Source organism: Lontra canadensis, unplaced genomic scaffold, assembly GCF_010015895.1.
Source record: "Lontra canadensis isolate GAN:19392208 unplaced genomic scaffold, GSC_riverotter_1.0 scaffold1, whole genome shotgun sequence".
Classification (NCBI taxonomy): domain Eukaryota; kingdom Metazoa; phylum Chordata; class Mammalia; order Carnivora; family Mustelidae; genus Lontra; species Lontra canadensis.
In genome coordinates this window covers 62,481,043-62,508,159 of record NW_022630995.1, presented here as the reverse complement: position 1 = coordinate 62,508,159, position 27,117 = coordinate 62,481,043, and the positions used below count along the sequence as shown (strand labels likewise).

General features: G+C 50.7%; 1 protein-coding gene across 2 annotated transcripts in view; it reads right to left on the bottom strand.

Moving 5' to 3' along the window:
• Window positions 1-3,412: 3,412 nt before the first annotated feature.
• The window catches only part of EVC (EvC ciliary complex subunit 1), a 60,997-nt gene continuing 37,292 nt past the window's right edge, over window positions 3,413-27,117 (bottom strand). Inside the window, exons 12-21 of one of the 2 annotated variants that reach the window (XM_032855266.1) lie at window positions 26,175-26,387; window positions 18,856-18,965; window positions 14,842-15,052; window positions 13,757-13,963; window positions 11,422-11,566; window positions 10,674-10,785; window positions 6,173-6,299; window positions 5,365-5,458; window positions 4,729-4,840; window positions 3,413-4,180 (exon numbers count right to left, since the gene is read on the bottom strand). In XM_032855266.1, the coding sequence (XP_032711157.1) occupies window positions 4,096-4,180; window positions 4,729-4,840; window positions 5,365-5,458; window positions 6,173-6,299; window positions 10,674-10,785; window positions 11,422-11,566; window positions 13,757-13,963; window positions 14,842-15,052; window positions 18,856-18,965; window positions 26,175-26,387 (1,416 nt within the window). In that variant the 3' untranslated portion in view covers window positions 3,413-4,095. Of the gene's footprint in view, window positions 4,181-4,728; window positions 4,841-5,364; window positions 5,459-6,172; window positions 6,300-10,673; window positions 10,786-11,421; window positions 11,567-13,756; window positions 13,964-14,841; window positions 15,053-18,855; window positions 18,966-26,174; window positions 26,388-27,117 lie in introns of those variants that run through there. The other variant, XM_032855275.1, reaches the window with a different exon arrangement.

Sequence of the window (27,117 nt, the reverse complement as noted above, 5' to 3'; positions counted from 1 at the left end):
AGCTCCCAAGGCCTGAGTGTCAGATCTCCACATGCTTGGGGGCTGTTCTTTGCACCAAAGTGCATGTGGTTGTGACTCTCCGTGGCACAAAGCGTGGGCCCTGGTGATGCACATTTCCAGTGTTATTGGCCCTGAGTTTCTCTCCAGTGACCTCAATTTCTGGAGCAGAGGAGCAAGAAGAGTGTTTTTGAACCAAAAGGACTTTTGCCACACTGAAGGCTTCTTCCCCATCCACTCTTTCTTCCTTCTTCCTCCCACCAAGTGACCGTGGAGGGCTGTTTTATACCAGACATTGTGCTCATCAGGGGAACGCAAGGGGGAATGCTTTCCGGGGGAAGGTCGGGTATGAAATTATTACCCCAAACATCTAACTGCACCTGCCGTCCGCTGCCAGGAAGGGAAACAGATGCTTATCTCCCACTCCTGGTGTCCGCGCCGAGGGAGGGGCATCCGTTCTCAGGGAGAGGTGCGGGCCTCTCCTGGCCTTCTTCCCCAGGAACTGCACCTGCTTGCTCAGTCTGAGAAGAGGGAACTGAGTGTGCTGAGGGGTGTCCTTTCCTCTCTCCAAGGAGATGGCTGATCTTGGACGTGGTTTACCATGAAGTCAATGATGTCTGCACAGACCCCTACCCAGGCCTGGGGGTGGGCTTAATGCTATGTCCACAGAGCCCTAGTTCCTGTACACTTTCAGCAACCAGAGGTTTGAACTGCAGCCAGTTAAGACATGATTTTCTTCCCCTCCTATGTCCCCGAGTATCAGGTGTCACTGGGGAGGCCATGGGCATTTCCAGGGTCGGGTCAGGGCAGATGGACTGGGATTCAGTGAGATGTTTCTGTGTGCTGGCTAGCCCAGCACAAACAGCCAGTCCCATACTACCTCTCCTGTATCAGGACGCAGAGTATGCAAGTACCGTGGCACGTGGTGTCAGAAGTGTGTGGCCCAAGGGGGAGGGACAGAGGAGCACCGAGCCAGAGGCTGGTCCACAGAACATCTCCTGGCTGCCAGATGTGTCGAATTTCAAGTGGAGAAATACTAGAATGAGGTATTATAGAGGTGAATGAGGCAATCCACCGATTTAAAAAACTATTTGTTTTGGATTTGTGATTTTTTTGTGGAATTCTGTAGGCTTAAAAAAACTAAATCCTTCATTCTCCTCTCCTCCCTCATTCTGAATATTGATTCACTTTTATCCCTTTGTAATTTCATTTGCTTTTTATTAAGCTCTTCTTCCCAAAATGTACACATTCCAGCACTCCCACCCCAGATCTGGTCTCCCTGTTCTTCTGTTCTTGTGGTGTTTCCAGTTGTCCCCACGGGGAAGGCTTGTGTCTGGGGCTATGTGTGTGGCTAGGTAGGAATGGAGGAGCGAGACTTCACAGCCACAGGACCAGTCGCAGCCCTCCAACGTGGCTCCATCAAGATCCATGTACAGATCTCCCCAACTGCTCTATGTCTCAGCTGGTTCCAAATGTGAATGGGAAATAAAGCCATGTTTATTTTTCCTCTCTTAGGCTAGAGCCCAAGGGGAGGGCTTGATCTTGTCTAGGGGCTGTAGGGAAGGTGCTTGATGTGAGTCCTGCCATTAAGATGTGAATGATGTTTACAGGCTTGTGAGGCAGAGATGAGGGGCAGGGTGTAGGGCTGTTCCAGGCCGGCAGCACAAACATCCTGTGCAAAGGCCCAGTGGCACGTGGGGGAGGACAGGTGTGAGGCCACGAGAAGAGACAGGCTGGGTGAGGGTGGGGCATCAGCGGGGCTGTGGCTGAGACCAGACCTTGCCAGGCCTTATGGTCTTTGTTAAAGATTTTGCTTTTTCTCCTTTGAGCAAAGAATGCTGCTGAAGTGTGCACCAGTCAGCTTTGGGTCTTGGGACATGTGGGCCAGTCAGAGGAGGCAGGGCAGACAGGAGACAAAGGTTGGAGCAGTTAGGAGTCTCCTGTTGTCCTGTCTAGATCAGCCCTAGAGGTAGGGGCAGGACAGACACCAGGCTGGCCAGAGAGGTCCCTGAAGAGCCCCAGCCTTCCTCCTTGCTGAGTTCAGACCAGACGGAAGGTGTGTGTGGAAGAAAGAATCCACTAACTTACTCACCATCCCCTTCCAGGTCACTTCTGTCCACCTCCCCAGCAACCTATCACCCGTAATACTCACTGAGATAGGAAGGGTTGGAGGAGGTCGGTGGCAATGTGTCCTCGGTCTCCTCTACACGTGTGCTGTGTTTGTGAACCCTGCCCCAGGCATCCCAGAGCCTGCGCCAAGCCAGTCCCATGGCTTCTGTTGTCCACGTTTTATTCTGATGTGGGCAGCAGATGCATTATGGGAGGCACCTCTGTGTCCTTGCTTGGAGGCTAGAAGGCTCCATCTCTACTGTGATGAGAACAGGAACAGTCCAGTGTCCACCGAGTCCTGTGCCCCGAGCTGTGCCAAGTGCAACAGCTATGCAGCAGGCCCGAAGAAGGGCCCAGCAGCACCGGCGTGCGACACCACCGCTCGGGCTGAGGATGCTACACACAGGAAACAAAACAATTTTCCCGCAAGATCTACAGAAGCTGAGCTGCCTTTGATCTTTCCAAGAGGACGGGGCTGCGGGGGGTCTGCATTTACCAAATTCAAGTCACCAGATCACACACGCCCAACTCCAGAATGCCTCTGTGTGGAGGACCCACGTGACAAAAGTGGTTTCTAAGTCAACCACGTTCCCAAAATACTGCAAGAAGGGAACCACAGCTTGTTCACAGACTCGGCAGAATAATGAAATGCTTTATTCAGCCACAAGAGGGAGCCTGTGGGCAGACCCATTGGGACCCGATGCTCTGATGGGAAGCATCCTTAACAAGCCAGGTAAGCACGGCGGATGGCTTCCGTCCCAGAGCCACTCTTTCCTGACTGAGAGAGTCTAACTGAGATTTTAAGAAATAAAAAGTCAGGCCACAAATGGCCCAGGAGATCGCCAGGACAGGGGCTCCCGGGGCCCACTCTGTCCAGACTTGCCAGGTGGTGGCACACTTTGATTCAGGTCGGGGTGATGCCTCCCGGGGAACATCTGGCCATGTCCCTGGAGACATGTCTGGATCCCACGGCTGGGCAGTGCTAGAATCTGGGGGGCCAGGGATGCCGTAAATTATCCCACTACGCACAGAACAGCCCCTACCCCCAAACGAAGAATTATCTCACCCAAAATGTCCATAGTGCCAAGGTTGAGAATCCCTGATTTCAATGAAAAGAATGATTTTCTTTCCGGGTGGGAAAGGCCTCTCCTGGCAGTTGTTTCAATAGGGCTGGTCTGGAAGCTCTGGGAACAGCAGAGACCCCCGCGGAAATGGGGTCTCCTTCCTCCCTGGGAATGTCCAAGGGGGCGGGGCTGCCCTCAGAAGACCCACAACAGGCGTCAGGATGTATCTGTGGGGCCTCAGGTCCCCAGGACTGGTGACATAGGCCCACAGGCCAGGGATTCTACAGTCTCTGTCAGGGTCCTGGGACCCTGAGACTTACCCCCAAAGTGACTGGCGTTAGCTACTAGCTGACCCAAACCCAGGAATGGGTCCAGATGAGAACACTGTAGCCAGGTGTGTGGGACATGGCACACAGGACACATCTCATGGGACAGACAGAACGAGGTGACAGAAATGGTGGAGAAAAGGCTTCTGGCCAGACGACCCCAGCCCTCCCAGAGACCACTGCACACCCAGCAGAACACCTGGGAGCGCCTGGGGAGCAGGGGCACCCTGGGGCTGGAGTGAGGCCACCTCACACTGGGTGGGCGGACTCGGAGGACAGCAGGACACCGTGGGGGGGTGGGGTTCCGACAGTCAAGGAGGAAGAGGTCCCTGAGGAAGGAAGCCACATCTCGAAGCCAGAAAGAGAGAAAACGGCAGACAGGTGTCCCACATGGGTTTCTAATTCCAGAGGTAGGAGGGTCCGCCCTGGTCACGGAGGCCTTGTCGGGCGCTGTCCATCAGTCTCTGTCCAGCCCCCTCACAGCGATCCTGGGAGGCAGAGGGGGACCCGTTCCCCCGGTGGCCCTCACTGCCTCACCCGGCTGGGGCAGGCAGTAGTGTCCAGGCCGGCTTCTCGGCTTCAGCCCTGACCACCGCCAACTACAAGTTGCTTCTTTCCCTCAGCAGCCTCTTGGGGCTCTCGCCATCACCAGCTTCATTTTCTTGCTGGTTCAGCCTTTTGCTGCTGAAAACGTGGACGCAAAGCAGGGATCAGAGCTCTGATTCCAGATCTGTCCAGAGGCAAGAACTTCTCCAATGTGATCAGAAAGAAAGGTAGTGACAGGCGATCTAAACCACCTTTCCTTTGACTGGGGTTGTTGGGAGAAAAACAAAGCTCCCAGTTTCCCTCTGTTTGATGTGTGTGTGTGGGGTCATCTGAGGACCACTGGGAAAGGGAGCCCCCTGCTCCGATGACTTGGTGCCCAGGACACATTTATCCGACTGGAAATCCCAGGGCGTCTGTAACGGTGGGGGCCTGGTGAGGGTTGGGTTTTGGGGGAACTGCCTGGTCATTTAGGCTGGATGCTGGTGGGACATGGAGCTAGGTCATGGGCAAACCAGCCATATAGGACACGGATGGCAGCTGTGACAGGGGTATTAACACCTCCCACCATTGTCTGTCATGTCTGGGAGCCTCTGGCCAACACCTCTGAGGAAGGTGCAGATTTCTCTGCCTGGACTTTGGGTGGTCAGTAAGCACCCACGAGCAGCATGCCGGGGTCCCCGCTGTACCTGAGCGATCCCGAGGGGTGTCTCCCCAGGGCAGGGTCATCGTCAGTGGGCCCTCCTGGGTCCCCTTTCTCCTGGGGTGGGGGCTTCTTCCTTCTCGTCCTTATAGGCTTCTCTGCAGAAGACACAGAAACCCGGACCTTGGCACTGTGACCCCCAGCATGGGACTCCAACTCAGGACAAGTATACACTCTGTACTTTCCACTATTGCACCCATTTAACTTGTAGGGAGACTGAGGCCTGGGGGATGAGGCGCTTTCTCAAGGCCACACAACCATTAAAGTGGCAGGGCTGGGGTTCGAATCCAGGACTGTCAGTCTCCCCATGTTTCTATCACATGAGCAGTAAGACCCCGAGAGCACAACACAGGTACAGCAGACCCCTGTGTCCTTCAATAGCTTCCCATCCCTATCCCGTTAGCAGGCCACACCACCTGTGAGGTCACTGAAGCTGCTGCTGGCAACCAGGTAATTAGTGGGGTGTTAATTATTCCCAGGGGGCCCCAGGGCCGCCCTGAGTCTGCTCATTTACAGACGAGGACACAAAAGCCACGCAGAGTATTAGTGGCGGACACGGGAATGGAATCCCATCCCCAGCCCCGAGAGCCTCCTGCCTGGGGCACTGCCTTCTAGGACTTACCTGACAGTCCACGCTTACTTGGCGACAGTCTACTTTGGGGAAGGGGCACCCGGGCCAAGGCCGCCAGCTCAGAGATGAAGCTCTGCTCAACTTCCTGAACGCAAGGAGGGAGGGTCAGCCAGGGGTCCCTCTGCCCGGTCCCGCCTCTCCACCGCAGCGAGGCTGAAGGGACTGTGTCCCTGGGAGCACACAGTACCCCCAGCAGCACCCCTGAGGGGTGCAGACCTAGGGGAGGGAGGGAGCCAGCGTTTTCTAGCTCCTCACTCACACCAGCCGGGGATCCCATTCTACAGATGAGAACGTTGAGGTGGGGGCTCCATGAGGGCCACAGAGGTGGAGCAGCAGAGTCGAGATCTAACTCGCTTCTGCCCAGCTCCGGGCTCTGAGTTCTTGGCTGCCAAGGCTGTGGGTTAACACGAGCATGGCTGCTGTGACTTATTAACTGTGGGGTGCTAGATGGTGACCAAGCTCTCAGTGTCCCCATCTGTAACCGGAATACAGCAGCGACCCCATCCTTGGCTGTCAGAGGGTGACATCAGAGGGCACATGTACGGCCCTCGGTTCAGTGACAGACCCTCAGTTAGTAAGCGTTCCCCGCCTTTACTGTCATCTCACCATGGCCGCACTGGGTCACCCCCAGTGCTGCCAGCCCCAGGGCTCATGGTCAAGCCCACGGCCAGAGACAACCTCATTGAGCCAGGGCCGAGGTGTCTTTGCTGCCCTGTGGTCACAAGAGTGGCGTTGTGCTGTTCCGTCCCTCATGGCCCAGCCCACCCACACTGGGCAGGCACTTTGCCAAAACTCCCACCTGCAGCTGGGCCTCGAGCTGGGCTTCCCCATGATCCACAGCCCTTGCCTTCTGCTTCCAAGCATCCAGGCGGACCCGCTGGTGCATGCTGAACTGGACCAGAAACGTTTTCCGCTGCTCCTCCATTCTGGCGGAAGGAACGGAGGCCATCAGCACTGCCCTTGCCGGCCGGTCAATCAGAGACCCAGCACAAGTTCTCCAGGTACCTGCTGAGTCGTGGGAACGGGTGGCCAGCAGTGGCCCATGAACCATGAGACAAGGATGGCCTCCACTGCTTTATGGCGCCTGCGCAGGGGGCGACAGCGGCCACCAGGGGGCTGACTCATCACGAACGCAATTCGCACTCTGGACCAGTTTCCAGAATCCCGCAGGCCTGTTTTTCACTGGGCCCTAACTGATCCTTGGGGATATCAGCAGGACAGAGAGCAGAATCATCAGGGTGGGAGCAGCTCGGGTCCCCCAGCTGCCAAGAGATTAAACAGCAAGTGGCCTCTTCATAAGAGAAATCATTGGAGCCCAGGGGTAGGGGGGCATGCTCCTGAGAGGACCAGAGGCCCACCAGCTACCCATCCATACTGAAAACGGAAACTAGAATGCTCATTGCCAAGCACTCGGCATTTGACAAATCCTGAATACGGGAGCCCAGGCCTCTGAGGGAGGCAGGGCTCCGAGTTGGGGCCTCAGGGAGGTCCCTGATCTGCAGACAGCCCCACCTTGCTTTCAGGGGCGGAGACCCTCCCCCCCATCCCAATTTCCTCCCTTCCTGGCCTGACCCTCATCTGACCCTCAGCAAACAGGCCCGATTCCATCCCTTCCACTGCGTTTGCATAACTGCTCTCTGCCTTTTTCTTTCCAATCTTCTGTGAATACTTTTCCAAACATGCTAAATTTCTGGCCCTGAAGAGAGAAGCCCCCTCTGGTGTCCACAGGTGGCTGTTTATGGTGTTCACCTGAAGGCACGTTTCACTTGGCTTTTGCTTCATGCTCTTCTCTTGGCCAGTAATATCTTTCCCTTCTTTGTATTTGCTTGGCAAACTCCTACTCATCCTACAAGACCCCTTCATTAATCCATCCATCCCCCTCCTTCAATTATACATAAAAATATCTCTGGCCTGAGTTTGGAAGGTGCAGGTGCCAGGAAGGGACTCACAGTGCCTGACTGAGTGAGGGGGCCCTGTGAGCTGGGGCTGGGGTGGGGACGGAGGAAGAACACGTCATCGGAGGAGCGGAGGTCCGGGCTCTGCCGCTCGGCCACTCCCACACCCTCTGGGAGGCTGCATTCATTTCCTGGGTCTGCTCTAATGAAGGACCACAAGCTGACATGGGGCACATAACAGAAATCTATTGTTTCACGGCTCTGGTGGCCCAAAGGCTTCAATCAAAGTGTCGGCAGACTGTGCTCCCTCCACAGGGCTAGGGGAGAGCCTCTTCCCTGCCTCTCCCCACTCCTGGTGGCTGCTGGCACTCCTAGGCTGGTGTCCACACCAGCCCGACCTCCGCCTCCATCCTCCCGTGGTCCCGTGTGTGATCGAACCTCCCTCGGCCCCACTTGCCGTTGGATTTAGGACCTGCGGAAATAATCCAGGACGATCTCTTCTCAAAAGCTTCAACTGGATGACATCTGCAAAGATCTTTCTTCCAAATAGGTCACATGCACTGGCTCCAGGGATTAGGACACGGGCAAATCTTTTGGGGGACCCCATTCAGCCGCTAGGTGGCTTCTTGCTGTGAGCACCCTGTCCCTTGCCTGGTCTGTCAACAGGCCTGGTCACTCTTGGCTGCCACCCACTGGGGACTTGGCTAATGGGAGCGGCAGGCTGGGGGAGCACCACATGGGGAGGGGTCCGGGTGGGGCTTCACTGTAAGGCCTGGGGAGTCAAGAAAGGGCCCAGGACAGCCTGAGACCCGGCTGTCTTATATTTCTGTGATGCCCTCATTGCAGTGTGGATGGCAGGACAAGATGGGAGCCTGGAGGCCACAGCTCTAAGCCAGGAAGGGGAGTGACAAGGATCTGAGACAGGAGAGTGGCCGAGGGAGGAGCCATGCACTGGACAGTCCTGCCTGTGGATGGACAGCCGTGTAGTGCCCGGCCCCAGCGCATGATCCCCTTCATGACTGCTGACCCTCCAGCATCCCTCCCGCCAAGGGAGGTCTGCCTGGAGGGTCTGTGACACCTGGACAAGGTACATCAGCTCTTAAACCCCTTATTCTTAGAACTCCATTTGAGTATGGAAATGGCGATTTCAAAGACCTCCGTTTGGTACAGTTCTGATGGCAAAGGTGTTCCAATCTCAAGGGGCACTGGGCACAGGGCAGAAGGCACCGTGGTGACGACTCTGCCAGTGGGGAGGGACATGGGGGTGCTGGCCATGCGCCCCCCCCGCCCCCCGCCATTGGCGCTACACGGGAATACATCAGTGCGGCTGGAGCTACTGCAACCCCACTTCACGGATGGGGAAGCTGAGGATTGGGGTGGGAAGGGACCAAGCTAGTGCGTGGCTCTCAGAAAGGGCCCTGCCACCGCAGGGCCACTGGTGTCCCTCAGATGGGCCTTCCCACGACCACAGCACTCACCAGAGATGCAATAATGGAATCTGCCATTGGACAGAGAACTGCTTTGTGGGCTCATTCTCGTGTTGCCCTTCCTAGTCGATTATCTGTTGTGACGACACGGCTCTGTCCCCAGGAGTTCTGGCCGGCTTTCACTAGGAACTTTGAGTAACTGGGCAGAGCGGGAAGGACACCGACGGCCACCTAGGAGGCCATCTAAGTCACAGTGAGCCTTGCTCATGCACCCACATCCTTCCTGGGCTCTGCTTCCCTCTTCCATAAGCCTGGTGGCGTTTGAATTGGGGGTGGCCGAGGCCCCTCCTCCTGGGTCATGTGGGTCAAAGTGAAGCCCTCAGACTACATCCACCATCATCCCTGGAGAGGAGGAGTGTGTTAACAATTCAGATTCCTGGGGACCCTCTCAAAGCCCCCAAGTCTGAGTGTGCGGGCCCGAGACCTGCTCGTCCATCGGGAGAACCAAAGGACACAATGCTGCCCGCACTGGATAGTGGCGGGTCCATAGGTGGATGGATCTGCCATGGTCAAGGCAGGATCGCACCTTGCAGCCTGATGGCAGGACACCTGCTGACCACAGCTGACGGCCCTTTGGAAGATTTGTGGAGAGCTGATGTAGGACATAGTCTGACCCAGGGGGCCCCGTGGATCTTGGTTCCTAAACCAACTGTCAGACAGGAGCTGGAACTGACCGTGAAACATGGCGCAGAGCCCACACCTCCATCATGCGGGGCGGTGATCATTCTGCTGCTGCTTCCAGCTGCCGGGATGCCTCTGCTTGGACAAGGGACCCATACCCCTGCCCCGCCGTCCTGCGGGGACCCTCCCCTCCCCCATCAGAACACCTGTGCCAATTTATTGCTGTTTCCCTGTCCGTCTCTCCCCCAGGCTGTGAGCTCTGGGGTTGCAGGTGCTGTTCCCAGGGGCTAGCTGTGAGCCTAGCGAGGGAGGTGCTTACAGGGGAAGGTTGAGGCAGCACTCACAGCCCCTTGCTCCCCGGGAGGCTGTCGGCGCATCCGAGGACAGTTTCCTCCCATGTCAGTGGCTCCTTATGCCAAGCTGCTGTGTCTATGTCTCAGGGCATTCTCTGTCCCTCGGGGGCTGGCCAGACGGGCTCATGACATCACACCTCCAAGGCGGGCCCTCAACCCATGGGAGCAGGGTGGAGATGGACAAACCCTTATTTTCCACATCCCTTGCTGGCAAAATTGGAAGTTGAATTTTATACAATCTCTCAGGAGGTCCAGAGTGGGCTTGAGCCTTGGGTGCTGTGGAAACACCTCACTGTCCTGGGGCTGATCTGCTTTGTTTTCTACTGTGGTCAGCCACACAGTGCCCCCCACAAGTGCCCTAATCCCCGGAACCCGTGAAGACGTTAAGTTTCATGGCAATCAGCTCCTTGCAGGTTTGATCAGGGTCAGCAACTTTTAAGATCTGGAGATTATCCTGGATTATCTGGGTGGGTCTCAATCATGGGGATGCTACCAGCAGAGAAGTTTCTCCAACCGGAGTCAAGAAAGACATGGCTGAAGAGGGAGGCAGAGCACAGGAGAGGTTGCTAGGAGGTCGAGGTGGCCCCCAGCCAACAGCTGCAAGGCAATGGGACCTCAGTTCTGCCAGGAACCTGGTGGTGCCAACAGCCCAAGGAAGTCTGGAAAGGGTCTTCCCAGAGCCTGGACAAGAGCTCAGTCCAGCCGGCTGACACCTTGGTCTCCCTAACTGGTCTTTCAGGAGTCACCTCCAGAGTAAACAGCCTGCCCCCCATCCTCGTGTCAGAGTTGGCACTGGGAGAACAAGCCGCACCCAGACTCCTTCTTTCCCTTGTGCCAGGCCCCTCCAAGGGGCCACAAGTCTAGCCGGGAGCCAGACAGAGGCGCATGGGCCTCCGGAACCAGACAGGTACAGGTCCCATCAGACACCAAAAGGGGGAGCTCACCTCTGATGGACCGCCTTGCAGGCTTTGCCAGCTTCACCTGCCACTGGGGTCCTTGATGAAGGCTCCCCGAGTCCTTGCTTTGTCCTCAGCTTGTAATTCTCCATTCTCTCACCTAGACCATTAAACACATGAGACTGGGGGCATGTCTGGAGACCACGTCTGTGCCAGGGCTGGGGCGGGGCTGGGGCAAAAAGATCAGCGGGACACCTGCTCTTGAAGCATATGTGTTTACCCAGCACCCACGCTCGCCCTGGGAAAGCCTCTGGATGCACAAGAAAGCACGACTTCCCTCACAGACCCTGCGCCCCTGGAGGAGGGGAAGGAGCTTTCTAGAACGTACAGAGAGGTTTAACCTGGATGGTCTCTAACCTGGGTGATCTCTAGGGACATAACCTTCTGTGGCTGTTCAATAACAAAGTACAAATGAAGCCAGAATTGCTCATGGGGCCAGTTAAGTTTATCATTTCAATGCATTGACGGAGAAATCCTCACATTAGAGCTGGGGTGTCAGGGAAGCAGGAGGTCAGAGCTCAGAGGATGCAGGGAGAGTGAGCCCAACCCTAGCCCCACAGATGGGGACACCAAGGCTTGAAGGATTAGTGAATGCTCCTGAATGCTCAGTGTGACAGCCTCGTCTGTCTCCTGCTGGCCCAGCCCAGCCCTTACTCTGGAGAACGATGAAGTATCCAGAGCCACCGGGCATGTCCCGCCCATGGCCTGCGGGGCTTCCCTGAGGAGGGGGCCGTACCTTGCAGGGTCTCCAGATGCTGGAGATTCCTCTCCTCATGGTCCTCCATGACCCTCCTGATCTGCTGGTAATAGGCTTGCACGAGCCGGTCGACCCCAGCCCTGGTCACGTATACGCTCTCCACGGCCGCCTCTGTCAGCATCCTCTGTGGCAGGAGGCAAAAGACTCAGCAAGGAAGTTGCATGCAGGGTCCTCTGCCTCCCCTTGTCCTGGTACTTGGCTTCCACAACTCCCAACCTTGACTGGTCAGGGAGCAAGCAGTGTGTGCTTGGTTTACACCCTTCTTGGTGACCTTATTTCCTTAGGCAGGGGTGGTCTGGGGCTGGCCGTATGACCCAGTAACCAGCCAATGAGACACAGTGTTAGGGAAAGACTGATGGGGGACCTTCCCTTTATAAACGTGAAGGCAAAGCTTAGTGTGTGGGGAAGATTTTGCTGTTTTCTTCTTTCTGCCTGGAATACAGATCTGATGTCTGGAGGGGAAGTGGCCATTTTGAGACTATGAGACAGCAAATTAACATCAAGAATGGTGGAACGGAAAGAAAGAGTTGGTGCTTAGTCACATCACAGAGCCTCTGTGCTAGCTTGAAGCCACCTACCTCCACGTTTCTTGTTATGTGAGGTGAATAACTTCTATTTATTTGCCATTTTAGCATGTCTTTCTGTTATAGGCAGCAGTACGCATTCTCAGGTGATAAACCTTCAGGCCCAAAATGGAGAGGAAATGCCCCCTCCTCATGGACATGTTGGCTGTGCACTGGCAAAGCCACCAACCATTACTTCATAAGATGATGGGAGAAAGTCAGACTCAAGGCTTCCCATTTCTACAAATATTTATCGAATGGTTCCAGGCTTTGGGCAAGAAGAGAAATGCCCATTTATTACCAAGTAGTTACTGCTGTGGTGTTGATTACGTTATGTCTCTAGAGCTATTCTGTTAATTTTTCTCTAAGCATCATCTGAGAAACGTACCCTGCTTTTGCAGGCGTGTGTGGAGGCTGTGGAGGTGAAGAGGGTCGGGGAGCAGGTCTGAGCGTCTGCAGCTCCCACAGCTACGCTCATCCCTCAGCGTGCCCTGTTTCTCTCCCTCTGTGCTGACTTGGGCATTCTCACAGAGGGGCTCCAACACCACTCCTCCAAGGACCTTGGACCTGGCCTTGCACTTCCGGTCAGGAGCTGCCACTGATGGCTATGGCCTGCTTTCACTTCCATTTAGAACATGGAGCCGGAACCGGAATGGGGAGACAGGAAGTCCCTCTTCTCCACCTCCCTCCCAAGTCGTTGGACCCACCAGCACCATCAGGCTTTCTGTCCTCCTGCCTCCCTGCCACAGGGAGTGGGGGCGCTGTCTGCTCCCCTCTGTGTCCTGCCCATCTGGCAGGAGGTGGTAAGTCCCACAGAGGGGAGATGCTGTCCACCTGGATCACTAGCCCAGCGTCTGCCATAGGACTCAGGGACAAAAAGTCCTGTGGCTGGAGCTTGAATAAAGGAGCATTCTTCCAGAAATGGAACACCTGTTCTTTCTTGTAGGTTTGTGGGGGGGTGAGCACCGTACCCTAGCCTGACTAAGAGCCCCTCTGGGAAGGGATGCCATGCTTATATTTATTCCATTTTCATGCTGTGAGCTCTTATCAGATAAGAGGTATAGAATATTAGGGCAAGGAAGTGACCCTACCAATGTCACAATCCAGGCACAGCCCGGATGTCTGGATTGCGTGTAGCGGACCTGAGATATTTGGAAGGAGAGGGGGCGTCCCAGCAATGTGGGTCCAACTCTTTGCCATGTGTGTTGGTAAAGTGACTGTATTTGAAGGAACGAGCTCATGAATGAAGCCCACAAGCATCCGGGCACATCGCAATGACAGCTAGCTGTTACAGGTTTCAAATCTGTGGCACCTGCTGTGCGAGCCAGCCACGGACACTCTTACTGTGGACATCGGCCACAAGTGGACGTGTCTCATCTTTCCTTATAGTTCAAGGTGAGAGGAAGCAGAGGGGAAACAGAGCATGTGCTGGCCATGCAGGCAAGACTGGGTTCCAGCCCCAAGTCAGCCACTTCTTAAATCTGGAAGGCTTTAAACATGTCTTGCCCATGATTAGCCTGTTTTCCCATCTGAACAAAGGAAAGGAAACTAAACTTTCTCTGCCACGTTTCAGTGCAAGCCTGGTGAGATAGGGTCCACACGGGTGGACTCAGAAGTACAGTGCTCCCTACTTCTGACCATTGTTATTTTTATTCCCATGGCTTATCATCATTGCCTGTACAAGGAGGAAGCCACGCCCTGCTACCCGCACCCCATCCCAATCCCTCTTGCCCCTTGGGTTCCCCTCACACCTGGAAGTCGTCCCTGTCCTTGGCCCGGCTCTTGGTGGCTGCGTTCCGAGCATGCCCCAGCAGCGCCTGCCCGATGGCTCGCTCTGTATGCTGCTGCAGGAGCCGCCCGACTTCCTGGGCCTCGGCCAGGAGCTGCTGCTGGAGCTGCAGCCGGATCTGCTGTCCCTCCTCCTCCAGCCTGCTGGCCTCCTCCACGACCCGTGCCTCCTGGAGGGAATGGAAGAGGTAGAGCCCCCGCTGCTGCACCGCGGGGAAGCTCTGGCTGGGGCCTGGACCAGGAGGTGTCAGCCCAGAACCCCAGCAGGGTTGAGGAAGGGATTGAGAAAGGGCAGAAAGTGGGGACCTCTGGGCTTGCAAAGTCAACAATGGATGAGCCGGGGTTTCTGAAGAAATCCCCCCCAAGCATTTATTGAGCACCGACTGTGTGCCCAGTGCCATCTGTGGCCTCTCACACCTACAAGAACTTCCTCATTCTTCCAAAACATCATGAGGCCTGAACACTGGGAGTGATGAGAATATAGAGGTCCAGAGACACTAAATAACTTTGTAGAAGTCACACAGCAGAGCTAGGTTTCGAAGCCAGAGCTGAGTCTGATTCCCATGGAGCTCTCCGGAGTAAAAGGAAAGTGACCGTGAGCTTCTCCCTCACTAATGGGTCAAAACACCAGCTGTTCCAGTAGCTCAGTGGCTCCACGGGAGCTGTCAGCCTGCTTGGGTTTAAATCCCAGCCCCACATATTACTAATTCTTTCTTTCGACCTGTTCAAACCTTAAAACAGATCATAGGACCCCTTCCTCCCAGCAACCTGATAATGATGGTATGGGTCTGTTTTCTGATTTCATATCTGTGTTTAGCATAATTCTCAATATAGCATAATTCCCAATATAGCATAATTCTCAATAATTCTCAATAAAGCCCTCTCGCACACCTGGTACCCCCCCATCCCCTTCAGGAGGCTGCCATTGTCTCACCCTGCACAAACAGGGGCGCCAAGATTTGGGCTTTGGCAACCATGGCTCAGACTGGAACCTGATGGAGTGGCATTGCCTGGCTGGGCCGGTAGGGGGCGGACATGCCGATCTTACCAAGGCTCTGAGTAGCTGCCACTGATGTTCATCCAGACACTGGGAGGAGCCCTGCTCCAGGGCATGCTGCTCACGCAGCTCCTGGAGAAGGCTCTTTTTCCCGGCAAGTCTCATGTGGGTCAGCGTGGTGATGGCGCTGCCCCGGAGAGCCAGCCTCCGGAGGGCAGAGCGCAGCAGAAGGTCATGTCCCTGCAGGATGCACCATGTGGACCTTTGAGGAAAGTAGGCACGGGGCTGGGAGTCAGTGCTCTTCGCTTCACCAAACGTGATGGTTACCTTTATTTGTCAGCCAGAATGTTCACAGGATGCCCGAATAGCTGATCAAATATTATTCTGGGTGCTTCTGGATGAGATTAATGTTTGGGTCAGTAGGTGGAGTAAACCAGACTGCACTTCCTAATGTAGGTGGGCCCCATCCAGTCAGTGGAAGTCGTGAAGATAAGAAAAGGTTGAACCTCCCATGGGTTGCATTGGTCTGGAATATGGGGTTCTTCCCCCCTGCCTTTGGACTTGAACCGAGATATCAGCTCTTCCTGGGTGTCAAGCCTTCAGACTTGGGACTGGAAATACACCACTGTCTCTCTGGGGTCTCCAGCTTGCCTGTGTATACATCCCCTGTTCGTTCCGTGTCTCTGGACAACCCTAATACATTGAGCTACCAAGAAACACCTCAAGTAGCCCAGCTCCTCAGGGAGCCTTTCCAGAAGGCAGTAGGTTGGAATTGTCCCATCTCATGCTGCCTGTTCTCTTAGACACGGCTGTTCACCTGTATTCAGCCATTTGTCCTTTTATTCATCTTTTCGACTTTATCTTATCCTGCCCCCAAGTTTCTGATGCATATATGCAGCTGTTTTCAGTAGATATCCACTTGAATTTCTTACATAACTTTCAAAATCAATGCATCCAGTACTGAAACTGTAGGCTGTTTTTGAGTTCCCATCCCAATGACTCAAGTGAAGAACCTGGTCTACCAGAGAGGTACACATTTGGTATTTTCTGACAGCCTGAAAAGGTGAGGAGAGTGTTGGCAGTCAACCTACTAAGGAGGAGAGACCTGGCAAACACTCCAGGCTTTCAGCTGGGGCTCTTATCCTAAGAATAAGGAATCATCCTTTATGGAAGCTTAATTTTGAATCAGCTACATTCACAAATAGGGTCACAGATCTGCCATTATGTGAAATCCCTGCTAGAAATAAGATAAATCCTTTCTGGAGAAAGATCTCATTATTCAAAACCTTAAATGATCTTTGCAATTTTCAGTTACAGGGTCCAGCATTCAATAAAAATAACCAGACTTGTAAACAGATAAGAACTGGTCAAAAATAGAAAGAAAAAATAGACAATAGAAAGACACCTAAAAGATATCAGATATTGAGACAATCAGACAAAACCTTTACAATAGTTATGATGAATATGTTTAATAAATTAAATGATAAGATGAAGAATTTCAGGAGATAACAGAAAACTATGAAAAGAAACAAATGGAAGTTCTAGAACTGAAAATTCAGTACCAACATTAAGAACAGTAGGTGGATTTAACAGCAGATGGGACATTGCTTAAGAGAGTGTGAACTTGGGGTGCCTGGGTGACTCGGTGGGTTAAGCCTCTGCCTTCGGCCCAGGTCATTATCTCAGGGTCCTGGGATCAAGCCCTGCATCGGCCTCTCTGCTCAGCGAGGAGCCTGCTTCCCCCTCTCTCTCTGCCTGCCTCTCTGCCTACTTGTGGTCTCTCTCTGTCCAATAAAAGTAAATAAAATCTTTTAAAAAAAAAAGAGAGAGAGTGTGTGAACTAGAAGACAGCTCAAAATAAGTATCTAGCCTGAATCACACAAAACAAAAGAATGAAAAATATAGGGTAGCATATAAGATGTATGTGGGATATGGTGAAAAATTCTAATAAAATGTATAATTGGAGCCCTAGAAAAGTAGGGAATGACTGGGCAAAAAGAATATTAAGGAGATAATGGCCGAGGATTTTAAAAAACTGATGAAGTACAGCAAACCAAAGAAGATTCAAGAGGCACTGCAAGTTTATTATGCAAACAAACAAGAATTACCCATGGAAACCATATGCATGTTTAGGCATATATAATAAACTGATGAAAACCAAAGAATAAAAGAAAATCCTTTTTTTTTTTTAAAGATTTTATTTATTTATTTATTTGATGGAGAGAGACATAGCGAGAGAGGGAACACAAGCAGTGGGAGTGGGAAAGGGAGAAAGCAGGCCTCCTGCCAAGGAGGGAGCCCAATGTGGAGCTCGATCCCAGGACCTAAGCCAAAGGCAGCTGCTTAATGACTGAGCCACCCAGGCACTCCAACAAAAGAAAATCTTAAAAGCAGCCAGAAATAACTGAAATGAAAATATGAAAGATTATCTTTAAAAGCATTTAAAAAATAACAACCAAACTAGGATTCTATACCCAATAAAAACATTCCTCAAAAGTGAAGATGAGACAGACCTTTTCAGACAAATAAAACCTAAGAGAATTTAGGTTCTAGCAGATCTGAAATAAAGAGAAACTTCATGCAAAGGAAAATAGTCCCAAATGGATCCGTAAAGATACAGGAAAGAACCAAGAGCAACAAAAAGGATAAATACGTGAGCAAAACTAAGTAAATGTTGACTGCATAAAATAATAATGATAACATCTCATAGGGTGAAAATAGAGAAGTAAAATACCCACTAAAAAAGCATACCTATGAGAGAGGAATAAATGGAATTAAAGTGTTCTAAGGTGTCCATATTGCCCGGAAGAAGGGATATATTAGTGTATATCAGATTTTGACACATCAAGGATGCAATTTAAAATCTTTGAACAACTAAAAGCACAATAAAGAATACATAACTAACATGCCAAAAGAGAGATAAATTAAAATTAAAAAAAGAAAAAACTAATCCAAAAGAAGGTGACAAAGGAGAACACAGAGCAGCAGAAAACAAACATAAAACAAACAGTAAGATGATAGATTAAAAATCAAAATATAACAATATTAAGATTTACATTAAATACAATTGGACCAAATATTAGTACAAATAAAAGACATAGGTTTCAGGCTGGACAAATCTTCCAATCACTCCCTATCATCTTAGCATGGCTCACTAGGTTTTTCTGCTTGTTTTCATCTCCTTCCCCTATATTACCCAATATGACAGATATCCAGCTACTTCTTGATGTATACACACACCAGGGTCCTGGAAAAGGCTGGCAACTAGAAAAACAGTCTTATCAATATAATTTTTCTCATATAAAACAAGGAAACACAAGGAAGTTGAATATGGTACTACACTAATAACTATAGAAAAAGTAGAAAAGAGGGGTGCCTGGGTGACTCAGTGTGTTAAGCATCTGCCTTTGGCTCAGCCTTTGGCTCAGGTAATGATCTCAGAATCCCCAGATTGAGTCCCATATCAGGTTCCCTGCTCAGTAGGGTGTCTGCTTCTCCCTCCCTCTCTGTTGCTCCCCCTGGCTTCCTCTCTCTCTCTCTCTCAAATAACAAATAAAATCTTTTTTTTTTAAAGAAAAAATAGAGAAGAATATGGATTTATTAATAAATTGGGAGTGGCTGAAAATGGGGACATGGGGGCTTTTTAAGTGATGGAAAATGTTCTAAATTTGGATCATGGTCATAGCTGAAGAACTCTGTAAATGTACCAAAAGTCGTTGAGTTGTAGACTTAAAATAATACATGTAAATTATACTTCCAAAAAAAGTATTCAAGAAGGTTGTTGTGAAAGAGAGCTCTATGAAGTAAGTATTGTTAGCCCATTTTATAGATGAGGAAATTGAGGGCAAGATTTTCCCAGATTAACTCTGATTGCAAGCTTTTTATCCACAGCACTCTACTATCACTCTTCTCCACATTTACCCTTCCAGACTGGTTGGTCTCAAAACCACACTGTAAGAATGGCAAGGGGCAGTTAATGTGCCCATCTAACAGATGAGAACACTGAGGTTAGCATGGAGATCGCACAAGATATAGGTCCTCACTCCTTCAGAAATCTGTACTCACTCTTCACTGAGGCCACCGAGTCGGCCCAAGACCTGGTGGACGATGCCCTCATGGTTATCTTGCAGGTGCGTCTGCAGCACAGAGGACAGGGTATGCTCCTCCATCCACACCTAAATCCAGCACAGAGCAACAGGGGTCAGCTCGAGGTCACGTCACCCATCATCGCTTTGTGTCTACGTGGAACACGCCTTCTGTTTCTTGTTTCCAAGAACATTTTCTCCTCTGATTTCATTAAAATTTTCTCTTACAGTTCCTTCTAAAGATTTTTTAAATTTCTAGTTTGCATTTAAGTCTTAAAACACTGAACATTCATTTTCCATGGCATGAGGAGGGCATCTAATTTTTTCTGCACAAATGGTTACCAGTTGTCCCAGCACCATTTTTTAATTTATATTTTTATGTCTGGCCTGTCATGTACCTTATCTTACACAGTTTCCACGTATACACAAATGTCATTCTAGGCTCTCTTAGTCTTTGGGTCTGTCTTTTTATTTCTGCATCAACACCATGTTGCTCTAATATCTGTTGCTTTATAGCAAAACTGTGTAGACATCAGGGCAAATTCTCCCATATTCTCTTAAACAAAACTATCTTAGCTATTCTTGCTTGCTTTGCCTTTCATATGTCAAGTTTTGGAAAACTGCCTTTTGGATTTTCTTGTAATTGGACTGACTTTATAGATTAATTTGGAGAGGATCACCATCTTTCCAAGATCAAGTTTTCCCATTCAAGAACATGGCATTTCTCTTCAGTCTTACTTTATGCCTCCAACATCAGTTTATCAATTTCTCCACTAAGCTCTTATACACATTGGTCAGGTTTATTTTTAGACACCCTACAGCTTTTATTCTGAAGAGGATCCTTATTGGTTTTATCACTCGGTGCTCCTGGTATTGCAGGAAATCTGCTGCCTTGGAATGCTGATTTTGTATCTGGGAAATTTACTAAGCAATTTGAATAGTTGCAATAGTTTGTAGATTCTTTGGGCTTCTCAATGGAAACCTTCATATCATCCACAAAAACCCTACAAAGAAGCCTCAGATCACCAATGGTGTTGTTTAGATCTTATCTTTATGGCCTGACTTTGGATCCCTATTTATTTATTTATTTTTTTGAGATGGGAGGGGGAAGAGCAGAGGGAGAAGCAGAGAGAGAATCTTAAGCAGACATGCTCAGTGAAGAGCCTGACACGGGACTCGATCCCAGAACCTTGGGATCATGACCTGAGTTGAAGGCAGATGCTTAACTGACTGAGCCACCCAGGTGCCCCTGGAATTTTCATCAAAGTCAATCTCTGACTTCTCTTGTAAGGAGTCTACAAGAACCTGTCAGAGTGCTTAGGGGGCTAGAACTTAGTAGAAAATTCTCTACAGCCCGGGTGTCTCAGTTTGTTAAGCCTCTGACTCTTGATTTTGGCTCAGGTCATGATCTCAGGGTTGTGGGATTGAGCCCTGATTCAGGCTTCACACTCAATGGGGAATTAGGCAGAGATTCTCTCTCTCTCTCCCCCTACCCACTCTCTCTCTCTCTCTCTCTCAAAAAAAAAAGAAAAAAAAAGAAAAAAAGAAGAAAATTCTGTACAGCCTTGCTGCTCTAATTGGTAAGTGAACAGTCACTAAAGTATATGGGGGTCTTTGGTGGGTACTTCAGAATGCAGATAAAAACAGCAACAGGACTCAAACACAATCGAGGGGACCAAGGCCATCTGACTCCAGAGTGCCTACAATTGTCACACCAACCTCTCCAATGTTATCAAGTGCTGGCTCATGAATGCTTAAATTCAGAAGCAACAAGCTGCTTCAGTTGGCTAGAGTGCTGACCTGGTCATTGTTACCCAGTAATTTTGTGACCTTGGGCAAGTTTACTCTTTATTTCAAGTTCATAGTTACCAAGGAGCAAAAGCAAGAAGCAATCAGGGCATGCCTGGTACCCTCATGGTTTTGCAGTGTCTTCCCATAAATGGGGCGGGTTTACAGGTGGCTCGTTCTAAAGCCAGCACCTCAGGCAAACATCGTCATGCTGAGGGAGGGGGACATTGCTGTTTTAAAAAACACAGTCAGGGCAGGTGTCATTGCAGGGGTGGTCTCATAGGAGGGTGACATGGGAGCAAAGACTTCAGCAGAACAAAGAGGTCAGAGGGAAGCCAGACCCTGACATGGAGGGCCTCGTAGGGCATGGTGAGGATCCTGGCTTTTCCCTGCATGAAAAGAGAAGCCACTGGGGGGTTGTAGCAAAGAAGTGACACAATGTGACTATGTCTTTTAGCAAAGCTGATGTGCTGGCAATTATAAGATGCACAATTATTTTAAGTATCACTAAGGGAGACAAATCACTGCCAATTAAATTATGATGCAACTCAATGTCCAGGCTGTTAAATGTTTTTAAAATGTGCATCTTAAAAATCAGTGTCATGTGGTATGTTTTTAAAGGATCGCTCTGGCTGGGGGTTGAGAGTAGATCACAGCGGGGGAGGCGGATTCAGGGAAACTGGGGGCCTGCTGTCACAGTGATTGGATGAGAGGTGTGGTACCTGTGACCAGGTGTAAAGGCAGACATGATGAAAGTGGCTCCGTTCTGGACTAGACAGAAAGGAGAGCCTGAGTGACTTTCTGTCAGTTCCACACTGGGGGTGAAAGAAGGGCAAGTTGAGACAAGCCCAAGGGTTTTGGCCCTGTCAACCAGAAGATGGAGGAAGAATGTGGATGGAGCAGGTTGGGCAGGAAGACCAACAATTCTGTTTTGGGGCATGGGATAGGTCCATGCCTATTCATCAAATACAGGAAGATCTCAGGCAGAGAGTGGAGTTTGGAATGCACTCTGAGCTGGTGACATAAATGAGGAAGGTGCCACCCTCAGTCCAAAAACGGAGGGACAGAGTCCTGCCGAGAACCATGTAAGTGAGCTTGGAAGTGATTTTCTTCTGGTCGAGACTCCAGATGAGACCCTGGCCACGGGCTGGGTTGCAGCTGTGAGACCCCAAGCAGAGGACTCCGTGAAGCCATGTCTGGACTCCTCACTTGCAGAAACTGTGGGATAATGAATGTATTTTGTCTTTTTCTTTTTTTTTAAGATTTTATTTATTTATTTGACAGAGAGAGATCACAAGTAGACAGAGAGGCAGGCAGAGAGAGAGAGAGAGGGAAGCAGGCTCACCGCCGAGCAGAGAGCCCGATGCGGGACTCGATCCCAGGACCCTGAGATCATGACCTGAGCCGAAGGCAGCGGCTTAACCCACTGAGCCACCCAGGCGCCCCTGAACGTATTTTGTCTTAAGCCACTGGTGATTATTTGTCATGAAGCCTTAGGACACCAGGACCGATGGTATGTGACTGGATGGGTCACCAACAAAGTACATGCAGACGGATAGGAGGGCACCGGGCTGCATCCTGGGCCACTCCACAGGCAGATGCGGTGAAGGTGAGAAGGAACCAGCAAAGGAGACTGAGAGCTCAGAACAGATAGGAGCAGGTGCGGTGGCCAGGTGAGGGAAACCTGCCTGCAGTGGGGCTGGGAGAGTGGGGGGAGAATGGGAGGTGATGTCAGGATTTAACACCTGGTGGACTGATGACCGAGGAGGTGTTCCAGACAATGGGACAAGCTACGGACCACACCCACCGCCATATGCCCTGTGAAAAGTGCAGACTCCCCTATGGCGGTCCACTGCTCTCCCACTGAGGCTGTTTCTACCACCTCAGTAGCTTGAAAACAACACAAACTCTGCAGCTTATGGTTCTGCAGGTCAGAAGTCCAAAATGAGGCTCAAGGGGCTAAATCCGAGGTGTCAGCAGGCTCACATGCTTTCTGGAAGCTCTGGGGCAAACTCCACCTCCCTGCCGTTTCCAGCTGCTGAAGACCACCTGCATTCCTGGGCAAGTAGTCCCTCCCTCCATCTTCAGTCCAGTGATGGCTGGCTGGACTTCCTTCCTCCAACCACATCACTCTGACTTTCCTGCATCCCCCTTTCACTTATACAGGACCCTGGTGATTCTATTGGTTCACCTGGATAGTCTAGGAGACTCTCCCCCGTCTCAAGATCCTGAACTTAACCACATACGTAAAGTCCCTTGTGCCACATGAGGTCCTATGTTCATAGCCACTAGGAATTAGGACGGGGACACCTTCGGGGGGACCCAGCACAGTGGACTGGGGAAAAGCCCAGAAAGCAACATTAGGACAGATTACATTTTGAGAACCACCATTCTACAACCTGTTCCAATTGGGTAATGGATAATGGACAGATTCCATAATATTTAACAATATTTGTGTTCCCTGAGTAACAGGACACGAAATTGCTATGGTCCTTTGGGTAGAAGACAATGTGGGAAAAGATTCGTACAATCTGGGTGTGTGTTTCATTTTCCATGAAGTTTTGTTGGTGCTTTTCTTCTTAGACTAAATATTCATCTGAATCATAGAAAGCTCATTGCTTGTTTTTATCATCAAGGAGGAAATCAAGTGAGGATGCACGTGCATCTCTAAATATCTTGTGGCAATTTAAGGCAATTAAACAACCAATCAGTAAATTAATTATGACATATACACGTTGAGAAAACAGTCCTGGGTCATACTTATTCAATCAGTTGATGAGGCCATTAACCACCCTGCTTGCTTCTTGCATGTAGAACTCTTGAAACCCTCCTTCACAAGACACAGAAAATTCATAGGCACATGTATACTCACTGAGTAAATAAATAGGAAGTAAAAACCAGAAACTATGCATTATCTAATATTTGTTTATAATAACTCAAGGGTTGCAGATGCATTATGGCTATTGATCTAATAATTTATCAGAAATGAAGTTCTGGATTTTTTTCAATGTCAGTATCATTAAATGAGAGAAAAGCTTTGTGAAAGGTCTTACCTTGCAACCCTGTTAAGTATTTTGATACTAATTTTTATTTTTATTTTTTAAAAGATTTTATTTATTTGTTTGTTTATTTTTAAGATTTTATTTATTTGACAGGCAAAGATCACAAGTAGGCAGAGAGGCAGGCAGAGAGAGAGGTGGAAGGAGGCTCCCCGCTGAGCAGAGAGCCCGATGCAGGGCTCGATCCCAGGACCCTGAGATCATGACCTGAGTCGAAGGCAGAGGCTTTAACCCACTGAGCCACTCAGGTGCCCCAAGATTTTATTTATTTATTCAACACAGAGAGACACAGTGAGAGGGAGAACACAAGCAGGGGAAGTGGGAGAGGGAGAAGCAGACTTCCCCCTAAGCAGGGATCCTGATGTGGGGCTCGATCCCAGGACCTGAGCCAAAGGCAGATACTTAATGACTGAGGCACTCAGGTGCCCCCTGATCCTTACTTTTAACTCAGCAGCCGAGATTCTGAGACATTTAGCAAGTTTTGCAAAATCCCAAAGATGAATGGGGTCGGGGGAAGTCAGGTAACCGGCCCGGGCCAACCAGCCTATGGACAGGGCTATGCTGGTTCAAATCCACATATCCAGCTTCCAAGGTTAGGGTCCCATCTGCAAACTACAGCTGCCTCTCAAAGGACCTCTCTCCTGTTTGGGGGGGCCTTCATCAGAGGCACATTAGACTCACATGGCCAGCCTATCCTCCACCCTCCCTAGAGACTGTAAATTCAGTGGTCTGGGCCCAGGATTAGTGTGAACCCATTGGATTCAGCTTCAACTCCATCCCTTGGAAGAATAGTAAGGTGACCCTGTGATAATTTCCAAAGCTGCGACATTGTTGTTGGTAATGCAGCCACATTTCCTGAGCCCTCGCTGTGTCCCAGCCCCTGGACTTTGAATAAGGGAATGAGAAACGGAAAGCAGAGTTGCTATCCTCTAGGAACTTAGAGCCAAGAGCAGGAGACAGACAGATTGAGAGGAACACAAGAGGCAGCTGTTGGAGGACTGAACGGAATTAGCAGGAGGTCTAACGAGAAGCGAGGCCCTCTGCTGCCCCATGGCTGTGAGCGGCCCTGTGCAGGCACAATGCCCTCAGCTCCTTACTAGGTACCCTGGACAGCGCCTGTTTGTTGCTTTGGAAAACCTCTCCCTTTCAGGAAGCCAGTGCACTTCGGTAGGAATTGGACCCCATGGTCATGAAGCAGGAGTTGTTTCTTATAACAAGCTCCCAAGAGGTGGGCAGTCCAGGGCTGGGACAGTGGCGTCCACTCTGCTCCACCATCCTGAGCCCATCCGCCTGCATCCTCCTGCTGTATCCTGGCTCTAAGTCAATGGAAGGCTGGCACGCCCCAGGCCTCTTACACATGCTCTGGGCAGGAAGAACAGAAGAATGCCAAAGAAGGGGATTTCTCCTAACAACCCTTAGCTCTTGTATTAGAAGGGAAGCTTTTTGCAGGGACCTTACTCTGTCTCATCAGCCAGGACTATGTCACCTGGTCACTGCTATGTACTGGGCTAATAAATACATTCTTATTACAGCCCGTGGTGTGCAGGAAGCAGGAAAGAATGGAAATGCAGGTGCTTTAGTACGGTCCCATTTGGAAATTCCTCCTTTATTTTACAAGTCTTAATTTTTTAAAATAAAAACCAATGTATATTAGTTTCCTATTGCTGCCATAACACATGACTACAAGTTCTGTGACTTAAAACAATGCAAATTCATGATCTTACAGTTCTGGAGGTCAGAAGTCTGACATGGGTCTTACTGGGCTAAAATCAGGTGCCGACTGAGCTGTGATCCTTCTGGATGCCCCAGGGTGGGGGAAGTCTGCACCTGCCTGTTCCTGCTTCTGGAGGAACCTGCCTGCCTTGGCTTGGGGCCATATCACACTGTCCTCTGCTCAAGTCATCACTTCTTCTCTGACTCTGATCCTCCTCCTTCCCTTTTAGGAGGACCCTGTGATTACACAGGGGCCCCCTGGGTATGCCAGGACATCTCTCCATTTCAATATCCTTAATACACTCACTTGGACAAGGTCCCTTCTGCCTTGTTAGTGACTAATCACAGGTTCTGGGTATTAGGATGTGGTCATCTCTGGGGACCATTATCCTATCTACTGCATGGATCCCCAGTTTTAATGAGGAAACAGGCTTTCACTGGAAAGCAGGAGCTCCCTGTGAGCACCTCCCCACCAGTCCACTCCCCCAGGAGCTACCTTCTCTTGCTGACTTCTGTCCTCCGAAAGCACAGGCATCACTGTCCTTTCTCGATGGACCAGTCAGAGGCATTATCTACTGACTTCCCATCCTCTACTCTCTTCTCTGCCCACCTTGGTTGTGAAGGGTTAGCAGGGCTCAGTGTTGGTCAAGTGCCCAGCACAGGCACTGATGAAATTTCTCATTATTCTTCCTAAGTGTGAAAACCACAGACCCCAGCCCCAGTTGGACAAAATGCCCACCTGCTTGTCTTGCTCCAGGAGATCTTGGAAGAGTTCCCACTGCTGCTTCCGGAAGCGATCTGACTGCCCCAGCTGCCGAGCTGCGTTCTCCTGGACCTCCTGCCTCAAGTACTCGCACTCTGCCCGGGAGAGGCCTGTCATGCCTGGCAGTGTCTCGAGGAAAAGGAGGTCCACAAACTTCTGGAAAGTTTCCATGGTGCCGCGGTACAGCTCCTGAAGCCAAGAGCATGTGATGGAGTTACAAGGCATGTTCTTGCCCTGGGCAGGGCCGCGGGCTTTCCACAAAGCTGAGAGGAAACCCAGCAAAGGCAACTCTCCAATCACACACACACACACACACACACACAGAGACACACACACACACACGAGGGCAGGGGGAGGGGTACAAGGAGAGTGAAAAACAGACTCTCTGCTGAGCGTGGAGCCCAATGCGGGTCTTGATCCCAGGACTCCAGGATCATGACCTGAGCCAAAGGCAGACACCTAACCAACTGACAACCTGGTTATCTCCTTTAGAAGCATCTACCCAGATGCACAGAATCACAAGCACACCTTCACCCTGCACCACACACCTTCGCATGCATGGTATTTCCAAGCATCTCCTAAGATACAGACTCCAGCAGGTGTAACCTCTCCACACCTGACCACCTCTCCCAATGTTAGAAAAAAAGGGAGTCTTTACCTTCGTGGCTCAGGCCCTCCCAGGCCTGGCAACCAGCCCCAGGCCCAGGAAAACCAAATACACAACATCCCAAGGACTTCGCTAGAAGGACGAGACCATGGTCACTTTAGAGTCACCACAAGCCTTTACTGAAATTGATATATTTGCTGCCACCCACTGAGACTGGCCCAGTGCTTCTACACTCCGTGCTCATCCCTCCAGTAGCAACACCTGATGGATGGTTTGGCCTTGCTTTGTGGAGGAGGAAAGGGGTTCAGTTGA